The 17,983-nt window shown below is 49.4% G+C and overlaps 1 protein-coding gene, 1 long non-coding RNA gene and 1 pseudogene across 3 annotated transcripts; all 3 read right to left on the reverse strand.

Annotated features, from left to right (window-relative positions):
• Window positions 1-3,960: 3,960 nt before the first annotated feature.
• LOC124648665 lies at window positions 3,961-5,270 on the reverse strand. Its single transcript, XM_047188385.1, is given in 3 exon segments — window positions 3,961-4,458; window positions 4,636-5,105; window positions 5,108-5,270. Coding segments are annotated over 3 exon segments (1,131 nt in total).
• A 3,119-nt stretch (window positions 5,271-8,389) lies between these two features.
• LOC124648666 lies at window positions 8,390-9,534 on the reverse strand (annotated as a pseudogene).
• A 1,163-nt stretch (window positions 9,535-10,697) lies between these two features.
• Window positions 10,698-13,795, reverse strand: LOC124650394. 2 transcript variants are annotated; one of them, XR_006986984.1, is made up of 6 exons: window positions 13,681-13,795; window positions 13,529-13,604; window positions 13,170-13,244; window positions 12,436-12,496; window positions 11,507-11,589; window positions 10,698-11,023 (listed from the first exon to the last, which is right to left on the reverse strand). It is a non-coding gene; the product is annotated as an uncharacterized LOC124650394 (long non-coding RNA). The 2 variants fall into 2 exon arrangements; XR_006986983.1 differs by lacking the exons at window positions 13,170-13,244; window positions 13,529-13,604; window positions 13,681-13,795 and having other exon boundaries at window positions 12,436-13,098.
• Between the last annotated feature and the right edge of the window lie 4,188 nt (window positions 13,796-17,983).

The raw sequence follows: 17,983 nt of genomic DNA on the forward strand, positions 1-17,983 counted from the left end.
CTTGCAGCTCAACTGCTTGTCTATTTAGCTCCCAGTTGGGGAGATACGCATCTGAGTTCAGTTGATTACTATTTATTACTCCCTCCGGTCCTAAATATAAGCCATATAATTTCTGGCATGGAAATTAAGAAACGCATATTTAGAAAAAATTACACCATGTTTGGCTAGGGTTAACCGTAAGTAATTGACATGAGCTAATAGAGGACTTTGCATAAGATAAGTAAACCTAATCAAATCACTAAAAATATTGTCCATACAAGTAGGGCAATGCAATAAACCTTATATTCTGGAATTTTTCTCAAAAAACTATATAGCTTATATATAGGAACGGAGGGAGTATCATGTACGTAGATCAGCAATTCAGCAGCGGACATGAACCAACCAAAAAATAAACACGGGAAGAGCAAGGCTTACTGATCTGGGGAGGAGGCGCCTTTCCGCATCGCCAGTGGAGACAACCCCGAGGGCCTCAGCGCCACCTGTCCTCGCAGCTCCTCTGCAAGCTCACTTCTCAGCCCCAACCCCCACCTCGAGTGACGCCTCGAAGCTCCATCCTGACCCCGCGTCTTCCGCGTCACCTAGACGGCCGTCGTCCCTTCCGCCTAAGCTACCTCCATGCCCCCCCCCCCCCCGAAACTCCCGAGTTTCCCAGACCCCCGCTGCCGCGCGCCTATCAGCGTGGTGGTTGAGATGAGGCCGGGAGCGACAGCGGGAATGAGGCGCGGCTAACCGAAAAGTTGCACAAGGAAGAACCGCTAGCCGTGTTGAGCGGGGCGGCGACCGGAACTTGGTGGGCAGCGGAGCCGCCAATGGAGGCGGTGAACCCTAGAGGAGAAAGGGCAGCAACGAGAGTGGCTGGGCTGTCTGTCGACTGTCGGGGCCAGGTCTGGGCCTCTGGGGGTTGAGCATGGCAGGCAAAGCGGTGTCTCTCTTTCCTTTTTACACCTATGACGATTTACCCAACGGTGTGAATTGTGGCTAGCAGGAAGTGGGACCAAATGTCAGCGAGAGAATAGACAGAGAGCAAAGTGCCAAAAAAACACACCGACCACATCAAATGAACGACCTAGATCATCTAAGCTGAAAATCGCACGGGTGTAAAGGCACCCGCCGAGGTTGCCTCAGCAGGCTGGGTCAGCAACAGGATTACTTGTTGTAGTAATTTATATGCCTTGTTTTATGAATTATATGTAGTATTTCGTGCTAGCTTAGTTCTTATTGTCCGATGTAGCTTCTCAATAATAGGGCTCTCAATGGGAAAATTAAAAAGGACCGGTGTGCACTATTTGGTGGGACAACTAAAAATGACCAATAGTTCAAAGATGGGACGAGAAAAAATTCCATGCACCCGTGTAGCTTCTTAATAGGGTTCTTGTGTAATTCAAAATGGGACAACTGAATGACACTTATAGGGTCCCATTTTTTAAAGTTTTCTTGATGCATTTTTTTGTTTGTGAAAATGACACTTGTGTAATTCACTAAGTTGTGGGTTGAGTTGCAGCTGAGCCTTTTGCAAATAAGGTTGCAACTAAAAAGAAATGCTCCATACAATTAGATTTGCTTCGTGATTCGTAATAGCCATGAATTGCAACCACGATTTAATACCGTCACATAACGCTCCAAGAACTAAATTAGTTCTCACTCGATTCAGAATTAATAACATCTATAATTTTCTGATTGAAGATTTTGTTAGGCCGAAGGCTGCAAAGCAGATTGTGGCCAGTTTTGGACACGGACCAAATGAAAAATACAACTTTCACTTGGAGCAGCAAACAAAGTATCAGTTACAGATTTCTCTTAGAGAAATACACGCGCGCTGGGTGAACAAACAAGTTGTTGCATTGCAAATTAGGGGGAAAAAACTTGGAAACAAAAAAAACACTTGTGAAGAAGTACTCCAAATTAAATCTAATATGTTTTAAATAGCTTAGTATGAACAGCTATAGCCCAGCTCGAACCTAGCTATAACCACGAAGTTATTTAAGGCCTTTAGCATTTTTTAGTGTGCTAAGACTGCTCATAGTGGGATAACATAGGTAGCAACATCACACGTTCCAAAACATTTTGATGACATGGCATGACAATAAATGAAGAAAGAGAGTGGGGTGGTAACTAGCTATGTTACCATAACACCACACTTCTCAAGACAAAATGAGTCTACAATCTAATAAATATAACATGCATGATACCACATATATGTAACTACCCATTATGAAGGTAGTAACACAGGGTAGTAACATGCACCCTGTTACTACTCTATGTTACTCCCCACTATGACTAGTCTAATGCATTTAGCAGCACCATACCGGATAGGATATAGCGAGGCTATAGCCGGCTCAGCTCTAATGTACTTACTGCAACCAATATTTCCTCCGATCAAATTAAGCATGTATCTGTATCATGGAAAAAAATAGCGCGATATTCCAACGCTAATAGCACGCTATAGCATATCTGGAGAGCCGACGCTACGCTATTTCGGCGCTATAGCGCGCTATTCGCACTAATAGCACGCTATAGCATGCTAATAGCCGGAAATCCCATTCTACATATACGTGGGTGTCCCGGGCTTATCCTGGGCATTCATTTATGCTTTAAGATGTGTGCAGCTAGCTGTGTACATTGCAAAGACCCCCCTCTAGTATACTTTTCTGTTCAGTAAAAAAGCACCTCTAATCTGTGGACAATTTGCTCTGATATCCTTGTGCTACTCGTTCGGTGCTACTTGCCAACCATCAACATGTACAGATTCAGTATCAATCAGTACATGACCAGTACTCCAAATCATTACGTTAATGAGAACCAACCTAAGGTTGGGTGGTTAGGAGGGTGGTTGTACCCCCAGCCCACCAGAGTTTAAATCCCAGGTTTGACATATGTGTGTCTCATAAAGGCGGAATATTCTTTCAGTGGGAGGCGACGTTCGGTCGACGGCGAGGCGCTGTGGTGAGCTCGTCAATTTCAAGATCCAATCCGCCGGCTCGGTCTTCCGGAGGTGCTCATAGGGGTAGGGTGTGCGTGTGTGCGTTCATAGGGGTGAGTGTATACGCGTGTATGTGAGCGCCTGCGTTTGTACTGTGTTTCTCAAAAAAAAAAAATCATTACCTTAATTGGAAAGGAAGCAAACCATTACATTAATTGGAGTTCATAATTCTTTACGTTAATTTGACCTGGGCCTTTTTCATTACGTTCACTGGACCTATAGGCAAAAATATTCCAGTATACGCTGATTGGATTTGTACCTATTTTGCCCATCACACATTCAGCATCTGGATCAGATTATGTTAGGAAAAATGGAGGCCAAATAGGAAAGAATGGAAGAGCAAATCACAAGACTGTCTTAGGAAAAAAATAGAGGCTAAATAGGAAGCAAGAATCACCAGAATAAATCTCGGACAGGAAACATTGATTCCCCACCATAAACACCACGGACTCACCAGGAGAAAATCACAAAAACTAACAGATTAGAAAGGAAGAAGTCGGATTGGAAAAATAAACTGAAGAGCAAATCGGCTTGACGACGTTGGCGATGGAGCTGGCCGACACCGAGACGAGGCCGGCGAGCTTCCCGACCTGCCTTGAGGAGAGGAGCAGGAAGGACACTCCCATGCTGCCGCAGCAGACGCCATGGCCGCCTGGTTCCTCTCCGTCGATCTGGAGACGAGACGGCGCCGATCTGGGGACAAGTTGAGTGGAGGAGAGAGAGATAAGAAGGTGGGGCCGGTGGGCACTGGGCAGCATCAAGATGTTCGGTGTACACTTTCGTTCCTATAGAGGTGCGAAGTTGTTCTTGGTGCAGGATGAAAATGCAAAGTTCACTCGCACAGATCATGGAGCATTGTAGACCCTCGGATAAGACAGGGACGCCCACGTAGTGGTAGAAAAACTGCGTTGGCTAATAGCGTATTTTTAGACCCACACTATTTTGTTATAGCGCTATTTTTTCCCTTGATCTGTATTAAATCAGTGCAAATTTGTCATTAACCAGGAAGGCCACCGCCAGAGCGAACCGTCGCGGAACTTGCTCAGGTTCCCGTACTCGAGATTCTCGGTGGCAAGTTCGGCGAGGTCGAGCACGGACACGGTGAACTTGGCGTAGACGTCCATCCCGTAGTCGTCGTCGACCACCTCGTACCCTCTGGCCACGTACATGCAGTTCCTCCTCAACCCGTTGACCCCGCTGGCCTCGACGCAGAACCCGCGGAAGTGGTCCACGAACACGGCGCGGTCACCGATGCCGCTGCCGTCGGTGACCTCCGACCACGCGGCTGCCGGGCCCCGGACGTCCGCGCGGAAGATCTTGAGAAAGCCCTCCGAGCTGTGATATACTACTTCAAGCAAGAGGCTCGTCCTGACGATCAGAAGGAGCTCGCCGGACGACGCAACGAGCACGGAGTTGGGTTCGAGCCAGAAGCGCGCTGGCAAGACCATGACCGGGGCGGAGCTGGAGGAAATTTATCCCTGATGCATCTCCAAGCTTGCAGCCTTTGCTAGCTAGATTTAAGCCTCCCTGATGCACCTTTTCCTTCCTAACCTGATGCACTACTCTCATTTAGCTCACAAGTACTAGTAAAAATATTCTTGGACCCTGATGCATGTGCATCAGGGTAAGCCTAAAGAGCTCCGCCCGTCGATGACGCCGGCGACAGCGAAGGTTGTGCCGTCCACGGCCATGACCCTGCGGGTGCTCCCGTCCAGGAGGTAGAACGTGCCGTCGCAGTAGGTGATGCTGCTGACACGGCCAGCGTTCTGCAGCGAGCACCCGGCGACCGGACTCCACGATCCGCCGCCGCCACACGGGGGCAGCCGACAGAAGAAGGCGCCCTTTCCCGGCGAGACCATGATCGCGTCCGGCGACCGATCCCAAACCATGTCACGGAGGATCTTCCGATCGCCGTCGCGGAAGAACGATGGCGGCAGCTTGGGCAGGCTCTCCGACGCGCCGGTGATGGGGTGCAGCAGCTTGGCCGAGGCGCCGTCGTGGGTCACGCCGAGCGTCCAGCCGCGCGGCGAAGCGAAGAGGAAGAAGAAACCGCTGGTGGCGGGGACGGAGATCTCCACGATCCTGTCGTCGGCGTGGGACCAAAGACCGTGGTTGGCGCTGGAGATTTGGAGGGGACGAGAAGCAGTGGGACGCGGCGACGGGCGGCATGGGCCGCGGAGGCCGAGCGCCAGGATGGGCACACCGAGTGGAAGCGCGCGAGGTCTGCGTGCTCGGTGATCCTGTCGGCGATCCCCGATACGAGATCGGCTGGCAGCTCGGACCAGCTCATGGTGTGTAGTAGCCCGTGCTGGTTGAGAGGCTTATTAGGGATCTCAGATGTAGGCTAGGGAACGGAGCTAATAACAAGGCTGGCTTTGGTTGTTTGCGTTTGGCTTCGACAGATTTGTTTTTTTATGTACACTTCGTTCCAAATAAGACTCAGTTTCTGTCAAAAAAAATCAGTTAGACACATTTTAGTGTGTAGAGATATACTTCCTCATTCGCAAAAAAAAGAGATATACTTCCTCCATCCTATGAAGAATATCGAAAATTTATTAAGATTTAGATGCATCTAGTATTATTTAGCATCTAGATGCATCTATATTTAAACAAATTCTAGTCATTCTTCATGGGTAAGTACATAAGAATCAAAACACGAAAACGGTGCTCGAACAACTGGAAAAGAGAAGAGCAGCATCAGTGGATAAATGATTGGACGTCAGAACTTAGAAGAGGTGACACAAGCAAAGCATATGTTGTGCCGCATCCATCATTCGCCCAAAGCATATGCTGTGCCGCATCCATCCTTCGCCCCTAGCCACTCGTTACCCTGATTGCCATAGGAACTGAACACTGTCGATGGGATTCTGGCCTTACATGAGATCGCCCATGAGGTGAAGAGTCGTCGTCTTAAGGGGGTCTTTTTGAAACTGGATTTCCAAAAAGAATATAATCGTCTGGACCGGGCCTTCCTTAGACAGTTCCTCCAAAGACGTGGCATAGATGACCGGATGATTGGTTGGATAATGCAGATCGTGATGTCGGGGAGGACTTCCATTAAAATTAATGGGGAGATTAGCCCTTATTTTAGACCGAGTGTGTGGAGTGCGACAAGGAGACCCGTTGTCTCCTATCATCTTCAATGATGCACTAGACTCCCAAGCAGAGATCCTGGAGAGAGCTAAGATCTTTGGCCATCTATCCGGGGTGGTTGGTCATATCATCCCTATGGGCGAGGTTACTCACCTCCAATACGCCGATGACATCGTGATTATTGTGGAAGGCTCGGAGCTTGATATCATCAACCCCAAGTTCCTACTCCTCTCTTTTGAGGCCATATCGAGCCTCAAAATCAACTTTGATAAAAGTGAAGTGGTGGTCTTGGGATATTCTCTAGAGGATCAGCAGCGGATCATATCGTGGACAACCTGAATTGCAGGTTATCAACTTTCCCTATAACCTACCTGGGGCTCCCTATTAGGGACTCCATGATCCTTATTAGGGACCTCGACCCCACATTTAAGACGACTTAGTGGCTCATGGACGCACCTGTGTATTTGCTGACATGGCGAGCTATGTTTCCCATATGTCAGTCTAGTGGCAATAAATTGATTGATCCAAGTGATATTTTTTTGCAAAAGCCCCCTCAATCTCCATATGTGTATCTTCTTCCTCCTTTTGTTCTATCCCCTTCGAGCACGCGAGAGGAGGCCGAGCAGAGAGCAGTGCAACACCGGCGAGGGATTGCGCGCCGGTGTGCTCCAAAGGCATGGAGGCGGATGTCAGGAGGTGCTAGTGCTACAACTTCATGGAGGAGAGCACGCCATAGTACATGGTGACGGTCCGGGCGAAGTACATGGGCCATTGGACTGCGTGCTCTGCGCGAGTCGGTGGGCGATAAGGCTGACGTGTAGGCTCCAACGGAGAGCGTACCATCACCATGGCCAAGTTGCTCCACCAGCACATCAAGTTCGTGCGGGAGGCGCCGCGGGCACCCGAGAAGCTCGCAGGAGGAACTCGCAACCGCCGTATCGCATCTGCTTTGGGGTGCCTCGAGTCACCGTCGGCGTGAGCCGGGGCTGCTATCTGGTGACCCATGTGTTGTCGATTTCTATGTGCAGCAGCATTGCGGGTAGAGGCCGTCCGCGTCGCATGGAAGGCCGAGCGCGCTGCACGCATACGGTGGAGGTCACCCATAGGCGGACCTAGCATCCCCTCTTGTCCGGGCAGCCACCCAGGCTTCCGGCCGTCCAGCAGGCTTATTTTCGCTTCTATTTTATATTTATTTGATATAAAATTAGCACAATAAACCTATTTATCTAGGCTTCAAAATTTTGGTGGGACCGCTTATGAGGCCACAGACGGCATGCGGAGAGGCCGCCAGGCCGGGCACACGTGTGGTGAATGGTGGAGGTTGTCAGCGGGGAGCAGGGAGCACAGGAAGCGACAGGACAGGGGGTGACGGTTTGGGTGGTGCGGCGGCGGGCTTGCATGGACGTCAGCCTCGTCGCTGCGCACTAGAACCCGTCAGAGTTGGGGTAGGAGCAGCAACTCGTCGTTGTGGAGTAGCCCGGGCATGCAACAGTTCACGGGAGGTCAGTCGGGCGAGCTGGCGACGTCCATGTACGCCACCATGGACGCGGATGGCGCGAGCTGGAGGAGAGGTTGGGGATGACGATGGGCTGTTCATCAGCTTCCCCAAAGTTCAGGTTTTTTATTCATGAAATAATTCATTAGTGGAACCCACATGGACTGACAAATGGGGACCACAGCTTGCTACGTTAGCAAATACACAGCTCTCCCAACACCATTGACGTAAATGTGTATTCTAAGTACGTTGACCCAATCCACCGTGTATTTTACTCCCAAACTAGAGACGGGGAAGAAGATTGGAAGATCTGAAAGTGACTGCTTTTTATCGACGAACCAGTGACTGTTCAATAAGTTCGCATCTTCAACAGGCGCTATATCCAGCGCTGTATAAAAAAAACGACCAGTTTAGCGCGCGAAAGTCGTAAACTGATGCTCCAACAGATACTACAACCGGTGCTGTAAAGTAGAGTGTGCTGCAAAAGCGCTATCTCGTGCACTATATTTAGCGCGCCGAAAAGAGCGCGCGGTAAAAATCACGCGCAGAAAAAACTACCTAGTTTTACAGCTACAAAATTTAGAGCTTCTGCAGGAGGAGAATATGGCCTCACGCACGAAACACGGATTGAGACACGGATTGAGCGTGTTGCAAAGTACTTTTACAGCGTTTACAATGCTTTTTTTTCAAAGAAAAGAAGAGAATCTCAACTTGTAAGCAAACAAACATGTCGCTCTCTGCAAAAGTACAGCACATGAAACTCGGTTAGCTCTTATTCCTGCAAACTGAATGAATGCGATGGAAGTACCTTTGTCGGGATGTCAGTGCAGATTTGGCATGAACCAGGTAGGCCATTGCAAATGCCTACCGTAGCGACAGTTCATCAAGTTACCGTGCGAGAGATTTTGGGTGGTAAGGTCGGCGAGATCCAGCACGGACACGCTGTACACCCCGTAGAGTACGTCCATCCCGCACTCGTCGTCGACCAGGCAGTTCGTGCTGGCCACGTACATGCAGTTTCTCCGCACGCCGTTGACCCCGTTGGCCTCCACGCAGAACCCCCGGAGGTGGTCCACGAACACGGCTCGGTCGCCGATGTCGCCGCCGGCGATCTCCGACCACCCAGCCGCCGGGCTCCGGCTGTCCGCGCGGAACGCCTTGAATAGACCCTCCGACTCCGAGTCATCGCGGCATCCTGCTTTGAACAGGAGGTGCGACCTGACCATTAGGAGGAGCTCGCCGGATGATGCGACAAGCGTGGTCTCAGGTGTGCGCCAGGAGCGGGTTGGCGAGGGCGCGACCATGTCCGGTGGCTCGATCACGTAGGCGACTGCGAAGGTTGTGCCGTCCACGGCCATGACCCTGCGGCTGCGCCCGTCCAGGAGGTAGAACGTGCCGTCGCAGTAGGTGATGCTGCTGGTATCGGCAGCCTGCGAGCATCCGGCTACAGGGCTCCACGATCCGCCGTCTGGAGCCGGCAGCCGGCAGAAGTACGCGCCCTTGCCCGGCCCCGGCGACACCATGACGGCGTCCGGCGACCGATCCCACAACATGTTTTGGAGGGTGCTCCGGTAGACGCGGAACGGGGACGGCAGCGCCGGCAGGCTCTCCGACGCGCCGGTGAAGGGTTCTGTAACGTGACCGCGAAGTCTATGGTCACGCTGAGCGCCCAGCCGCGCGGCGTGGCGAAGCGGAAGGAGAGGCTGGCGAAGCGGAAGGGGAGGCTTCTCGAGGTAGGCATGGGGGTCTGCGAGATGCTGCCGTCGGCGAGGGACCACGAGCCGGCGGTGGGCACGAGGAGCAGAGGGATGCGGCGGCGGGCGGCGTGCACCGCCGAAGCCGAGCGCCATGACGGGCACACCGAGCGGAAGCGCGCAAAGTCCGCGTGACCGGTGATCCGGTCGGCGACCCCGCCGACCAAGTCGAATGGTAGGTCGGACCAGCTCACAGTGTTGGTTGGCGCCATCTTGGGTTGATAGAGGGATGGAAGAAGGCTCCGTGCTGGACATCGCCGACCTTATTACCACCCAGAATCTCTCGCGCGCGCGGGAGCCTGCTGAAATGCAAACAGCGCGCATGCACGATCGACCGAGGCAGCCGTACAGGTCTTTTCTTTGTGCCGCCGACACGAGCCGGGAAAAAAGCGAGCGACCGCTCCGCCCCCGCGCCATTCTTCTCTCTCTCTCTCTCTCTATTCCGTACGTACGCCCCGCGCCAGGCTGTCTCCTGCCAAGAAATTTAACTCCGCGCCACGCTGCTTACCGCGCTCGCCGGATTCCATTGGAAATAAAAACGGAAAAAAATAAAAACGGAAACACGCCCCGCACATGCACAGCTTGCATCGCTACCATGGAATGGAGGAGAAAAAAACGATAGCAAGGGAATCACGCTGCCTTTTCTCCATTCGATTCGCTTCGCACCCCTGCGCTCTGCCTCCCTTTTGTTCAACTCTTGTTTTTCTCACTCACAACCTACCTAGCCGCTCTCTTCTACTACTACTCATTGGTACGTTTGCAGTTTGAAGAAAACGTGCATATGTCGACCGCCGTTCATTCATTCCGGTCGATGCCATACTAGCCACACCAGCGACCTGTCACAGGGTTTCGCCATTATTTGAAGCACCGGCACCGTTTCAACTCTAATAAAACCGCAAGAAACACCACGTGTCGGTTCCTTATCGCAGGAAAACGCCCGAGGCGCCATGCCCGAAAGAGCAGGAGGACTAGGAGTTCTCCGATGACGATGGCACCGCAAAATGCGGCGACTACAGCGCCTTCGGCCACCCCTAGATTGTACTTGTGTTTATACAAGCTCGCCATATTTTCTAGAAATCAAATGAAATTGGACGTCTTTCGTTTTTTCGTTTAAAAATGTATATTGGGGACACCGGTGTGGGGAAGATTTCCCCAAACTAAGGAAGCCGTGCCGATGTCCCCCATTAACACGTGCTGGCACATATTTGGGGATGCCGGTGGAGATACTCTAAGCAATTCTAGAAATATAAGGCCATAAGGTTAATCCAAATTAATCAGCAAAAGATAATCAATTAAACATTATAAGGCCGGAAGGTTAATTTAACCACGCTAGTCGCTGCTACTGGACGACAGAATACTACGGCGCCATCAACCATTCATAACACTCATGCTACATCCATAAATACACACATGCCAGCCAGGGAGCTCGCCGTTTAAGAAACCTCTTCGTTGGCTGCACCTGCATCAACACACAAATACCAAGCCACGTTTAGGATTTCTTCTTCTTAAATACTCCCTCGTTTCTCTCTAAAAAAAACTCCCTCTGCTCCTTAATAATTGCTCTCTTCTTCCTTTGGTATTCCTCGCTGTTAATTCCTGCGCCGCTATAAAATCGTTGCTGATTGGGTGGGCTTGCTCTGCACGCGCGAGGTTGTTTATGGCATGCCTGTAAGCGAGGCAGAAACAATAATCGAGGAGACTCTGCGCAAAAAAGTAGAAAGATATTTAAGGAGAAAGGGAGACTTTTCAGGGGCAAGTTTGGTAAGTATTTCGCTCGAAATCACTCCTTAATAATAATCCAAACGCCAAAAGATATATACACATTCTTCACCGTAACTCGGAAGGGAGCACAAGAAACAAAAGCACTAACTAACCAAATCAAGTTCAATCAGCAGCCATGACCTCTCTGACCTTTTTCAAACATCCAGACCATGATTCATGCAGCAAAAACAGTAAAAAGTGCATGAGAAGCACAACTAAAAACGGCAAGCACCAACCTCAAGCACTACTACCGGAAATATCCCAAAATATTCACCCGAATACTAGCGACAGCACTTCTTTTACTATCTGATTGGTTGGTGGTAGCAAAGCGACCAGAATAAAACTACAGCCTCAATACAACTCATTCGAATTTTACAACAACCATGATACTCCTACTAGGACATAGAAATGATGTAGACATACCGGATGATCAACTATGTACACGAGGCTCACAAGAAATCACCGAAATGACGAACCAACAATGTCCTTGTTTAGTCCTCGTTATCCTGGAACAAAGAACAGAGCATGGTCAGGTCAGAAAAGCAAACACTACTAGCATTTATTTAGACTAGACTCAGAAAATAACAGCCCCTAATAAACACACAAGTACCATTGATTCATTCAATACCCAGCAATCAAAAACACTTCAATACAAGAAGTATGCCAGTATGTATGTACTACTTGAAACTAAAACATGGTTCAACAAGGCCTAAGCTTCACGCTAGATTAGATACCCGTTAGTGCCACGACACCGGCTACTCTTCTAATCAGATTGAATTAATAGCAGCCAAGTGAGAAAATGGGTTGGGCAACTTAAATAAAAGCCACTTTAAACAAACCAAAACACTATTGTTCTCTAAAAACCAAACATGAGCAAGTTTTGTTCTTCCAAGCTGCCTGGGAAAGAGTGCAAGTGTGTTCAGACACACTTGTACTCCTCATTCATTCATTGGCTCATGACCCAGCAAGCAAAAACATGAGAACCAAAAGTTGCATGCCAATATGTATGCAATACTTGAACCAAATCAGAGATACACAAGTCCTAAAAATCACACAAGATGACCTACCTGACCAAAACACACACACATACGTAGTTAAAAGATTGAGAAGAAGCCATAGGATTTGCAAATAGAGACTAGAGAATTACAGGCTGATGCTTGGGTAAAAGAAAGCCAACAACACCTAGAAATCGCTGCATCAACATACTCCAGGCCAAAACAACAATGGGCAGCAGTCAACCATACAGTTCACAGTAACTTAAACATGAACTTGGAAAATAAGCATCTCCAAGGTGACAAGATCATCATCAACATAATTCAGATAAGGAACATAGAGAGGAACCAAAATCTTACCTAAACACAACATGGAGTCAAAAAACAAGGCCACCTCTGTCCTTTAGCCCTCCTCATTGTCCTCGAACAAAAAAAAAGATGGTTAGCTCCAGAGAAAATATTTACCAAAACTAAATTCAGAAGAGCGTTTTTACTTAAATCCACACGGCACCAACAGACCGCAATATCTTCAAGCTAGTATAGGCACTAGATGATCAATTACACAAGACTACCACAACAGTATTGCACCGCACAATCAAAAGAGCATGAATTTAATAAAGGCAGGTAACATATCAGAGACCACAAAGCATTCAAATTGAGCACTATTAAGCTATGATTCAAGTATTAGAAGGGAAACCTGGTATCTTTGTTGACAGATAACCATACCACAAGTATAATCAGTTGGCATCACAACCAGGAGACAATAAGACCAGGGCACATACAAGTTTAATCATTGCAAGCTGACAATACAAAAACTAGTTCTAAACTGCACCTGCCAGTACCCAGCGACTGGAGAAAAAATATAATCCAGAACTACCATAATGCACAACTTATAACCTTCATGCTTGATCCCCTAGTTTGCCAAGCACACTAGAAGGCTACACTATCAAACCAAACCAAGAGTATGCATCCAATTACTAGCTTCAGACCAGCACAAAAATAGAAACGTGGAAATATGAGTGATGTGCACGTGGCAACCATGTGCAATTCTTCTTCCCAAAAAAAATTCCTGCAGCTCGAGGAACTGGCCTCACCTGCGGCGTCCTAACAGTGCATCAACGGACGGCGGAGACCATCAACAGCACATCCCGCCTAGCTCCTTCCACTGCCTGCACAAGAAAGCAAAATAAGATTTCAGCTAACACTCAATCGGTTTAGCTAACTACTTAGGTGCAGTTAAGTACAGCACGCTAACACCAGAAAATTCAGGATTAATATACTAATCAAAAGCAGACTAAATGTCATTTTCTCAAACTGGAGATACACGGAAGCTTCACGTAGCGCTGATTTGCATATATGTGCAACCAAAACGTGGCAAGCAAATGCAATTTCTTCTCCCAAAGCAATTTCTTGCGGCTACAAACAACTGAGCAGATCGAGGAGTTGGCCTCACCTGCGCCATCATACCACTGCAAACCGCGGACGGTGGCCACCATCAGCAGCACATCCCGCCTCTCTCCTCCGGCTGCCTGCACAAGAGAAAGATGCGATTTTTCAAGCGAGGAGAAGCGGGTTGTGGGGTGCGGGTTAGGGCGCAGCTCATACCTTCAACAGCAGTTGCGGTTGTCGACGTCCCGGAGCCGGCGAGAGGAACCGGTGATGAAGGTCGCGCGCACGGGGACGGAGCAGCGAGGCGACGCCGGGGAAGCGGAATTCCAGGGGGAGCGGTGCCGCGCGTGGCCTGGCCTGCGTCGTCCTCGACGCCGGCCGGCGGCCAAGGGTTTCGCGGGGGCGCAGTTGAGGGTCGATTGGAGGTGGGAATTCGGCAGGGGGACGGCGCCGGAGCTTCGCCGAACGGTGGCGAGGTCGAGGTTGACCGGCAGGCGGCGGCTATGGAGCGCCGAAGCTGGGATCCCACGCGAGGACAGGGACGGAGGGGTCTCGGGAGAGAACTGGGAGGAGGAGGTGGTAGGAGAGGTCTGGCGCCAGCGACGGAAGATGGCTGGGGTGGCGTAGGTGAGGAGACGTGGTGGCCGGCGGCTGTCGGTGGAGGTGAGGAATCGGAACTCGGGAGGCTGGTGTAGGTGGGAGAGGAAAAGAAGATGGGGAGGAGTGGTCGTCTCACCCGGCCTCCGTGATTTTGGCCCAAAGTTCCCGGTCGGCCCGAACCAAATGTTTCGTCGGAAATCAAATTGTTGTGTCTCTACTTTTCGTTTTCAAGCATGCAATATCAATGCACGGCGAGTTCGGGTGGCAAGTGACTATCGAACGGTGGTTCAGAAAATCGAGACAGGGACTAAGTAGGTCTATGCGCATGTGATAACATGAAATAAAACACTCGATGACATCCTTCGATCATATCACGGTTTGTTGTCATGAGAGTAGGATCTTCTATAAAGAAGCTCATTGTCTAGCCAGAAGGGTATGCTAGATGTTCGAGGAGCATCTCCCTAAACACCTTACACTTTTCATGAAACAACATGCTGACGATGCCAGAGAATTAATCAATTGTGTTGGTGATGCTATTATTCGGTATCCTGCTCTTTCCTGGTCTCACGACCAACTTTGGAAGATGATGCAAGCTTGTGTGATCATGCACAACATGATCATCAAGAATGACCGCAAGACTCGAGCCAAGCATGTTGGTCCATACTAGTATCAGGGACCTCTTGCGGAGGTTGATCACCATGTGCGAGTTTATTGATTTTCTCGCCATGCATACGGAAATCCGTGACGCTCAGCTGCAATATGATCTCGTAGAGCACCTTGATCTAGCCCAACTTCTAGTATGATGGCTATGGAACTCTGCTCTCGCCAAGAATGCCTACGTGATACTAGTTACTATGTGACATGCCCAACGATCTAAGACACCCAAGATCAGCTCTCTTACTTCTTTTTGAGTGAGAGAGGCCAAGATTAGTTTGAGCGAAACCAGAAATAAACAATCTTGTCCTCTGCTCGCCGAAGGTCACCATAGGTACCATCAAGCACGCTGTCGTGAAGCCCAGACACGAGGCAATGGAGCGGGTTGGGACGGATATGCCAAAACCAGATCCATGCCCAAATCCATCAGCCTCGCTTTGCCCCACCCACGAAAGTATCCATGGGCATGGATGTCTCTCCAAATCCAAATCCACCTAATATCCAAAAATCCATGTGCTTACGCACTAGGTGCATGAACATAACATATTTGAGCATAACACCAACATTTTAGCAGCATTTCGACAATATTTCCGTATCATTTCAATAATAATTATGTAGGCAATGAATATAAGGAGGAGGAAGGACGACGGGTTAAGAGCAAGCCCACTGCCTACCCGTGCGTCTCCTAAGCAGAGGAGAGCCGGACTGCCGAAGAGGTGGAAGGGAGGTCCTCCGGCCAAGCCCTCTCTCATAGCTAGCGAGGGATTCAGACTGGGGAGGCCATGAAAGAAGTGGTAATCGGTGGTTATGTATTAAACTCACTGATTTTGGCCTCAAGGTAGGTGCAGCTAGGCCTAGGTGAAATCCCATGTCTCACTGGCATGTGGGACCCACCTATCAGCTGGATATCTATTGGATATCCATGGAGCCAAACCTCTACCCATTCCTGCCCCATGAGTTATCGAATATCCACCCCATGAAATTTGTGGGCATAATCAACCCTCCATACTCATACTCATTGGGTCGGATATCCGTGGATACCCGGATCCGTGGATAAAATTGACATCCTTAGGCCCAGGTGCAGAGATATAGAAAACCTTCATAAGTCTTCTGATCTTTTGCATGTCGAGCCATTCAAGAAGACGATTTATGTTAGCTCTACCATCGTGATGCTATGGGAGGTACTACGTACAGGAAGAGTTGTTCTTTTGGACGCTTTTGTAGCGGCAACGAGTTCGATAAACCACGCCGAAGCTCGTACCATATGGTTTCCTTCTTAGGGGAAACCAAGAGAATAACCACTTTGCACCAAAATATAGGGAGTGTATGACATAGGGCCAACAAAACTAGGTTTCTCCTAAGTACCCACATGGAATGGTAGAAAAACCACCCCGTCCCGCATGGGGTCCTATTTTGCGTGTGTTTGGGTGTTGTGGAAAAGAAAATCCACTGAACAACTATGCGGTGTCACTTGTTTCACAAACATGACTATTTTACACTAATATTTTGGACTTAGAGTATGAAACTCCCACATCGAAGCCAGCGACCCAACTTTTGTACTAGTTTGAGATCTTTTTCGACTGATCGCGTTCTTGTGGCCTATCCTAGCACAAAAAAATTATAAATTTACATGGGATCACCACTTTGAATGGAACTTTAGGGGTAGACCACTTGACAAGAGCAGAGTTTTATACACTTCCACATCGAGGCGAAAATACTAGTTCATAGTAATTTAGGACGAAGATTTTAGACTTAGAATGTGAAACTCCCACATCGAGGCTGCCGACCAAACTCTTGTAATAAGTTGGTATCTTTTTGGATTTTTCATGTTCATATGTCCTATCCTAGCACAAAAGAATTGTAAAAGTGACATGGGATCACCAATTTCGGCAGAAACTTAGGGGTAGATGACGCGGAGCCCACATAGTAGGGCTTCTCCTAAAATCGAGCAAGGAAAGGTCGAAGCCCTCCACGCTTTAATACAAGATCTTAAAAAAGGTTATGTAAGGGTGGTGTAAAGATCTAAAGCCAATACACAACTATGAAGTAGCACTTGCTTCACAAACATTATTACCAAGCATGAAGATTGTGGACTTATAGCGCAAACATCCCACATCGGGGCCATGGACCCAGTGCTAGTAACAATTTGGGATCTTTTTAGGCAATTAACGATGATATTTAGTAACACTAAAAATATAGTCACTACTAGGAAATAGGTTACTGCCGGCGTACCTATTTTGCCTACTGTCGACGCACCAACGCGGCCAGCGGGAACATGCCGGTGGTATCGCCTTACCGCCGGCGCACGTCCTGGTCCGCCGGCAGTATCTCATCTTATCGCTGGCGCACGTCCTGGTCCGCCGGAAGTAACTCGACTAGTATGTCGGCGGTATATTTTTCAAAATAAAAAAAGATGAATCTAGATCTAGATCTTGATCTCGTCGTGACGTGTCCTTCATGTTCTTCACAGTGGCTAACGCGGAGGAGGTGGGTCACCAGACGGGAGGTCGCGGGCGAGCTTGAGGGGGGGGTTGTCGTTGAGGTTGAGGAGGTGGTCGTCGGAGGGTCACCGGAAGGAGGTCACGACGAGGTTGAGGAGGTGTCACCAGAGGGAGGTCCCGACGAGGTTGAGGAGAGGTAGTCACCGGAGGGAGGAAGCTCACCGGCTTGGGGAGGTCACCGGGTTGAGGAGGAGAAGGAAGAGGAGGGGGATAAGGAGAAGGGAAAGAGGAGGATGGAAAGAGGAGGAGAGAAAGTGAGGAAGTGAAAGAATAAGAGACTAGCCGGTGGTCTGGTTTGCATATATAGGGTTACCGCCGGCGCACCACCATGCCCGTGCGTCTTTTTTGGTGCGTCGGTGGTAACACTGAGCATATAGCCTATTTCCTAGTAGTGAGTGAAGTTACTTTGGAACAGGGGCGGATCTGCACCCAGGACAGCAAGTGCTACAACCCTGAGCTTAGGCAAAAAAAATGCACTAAATCACCTTTAAATTTTAGGATATATTCATGCAAAATAGTTCCTCAATGCTTATGCATAAGGGCCAGCCCTGGGGTGTGGCCCATTTCTGGGTCCGCCCCCTGCTTTGGATCACCCTTTCAACATAATGCTCATGTGGTAGATCATACGAGGCCCACGGAACTAGGTTTTGCATGTAATCATGCTATCAAGGGTCGGAAATGCGCCGACCGGCTTTTGCCAGACCGCGCCCCTAGCGGCGGTGAGGGATGGGAGGGGAGAGGGGGGAGGCGGCGACGGCGGGGTA

The sequence above is a fragment of the Lolium rigidum genome, chromosome 4 (assembly GCF_022539505.1).
Source record: "Lolium rigidum isolate FL_2022 chromosome 4, APGP_CSIRO_Lrig_0.1, whole genome shotgun sequence".
Taxonomy (NCBI): domain Eukaryota; kingdom Viridiplantae; phylum Streptophyta; class Magnoliopsida; order Poales; family Poaceae; genus Lolium; species Lolium rigidum.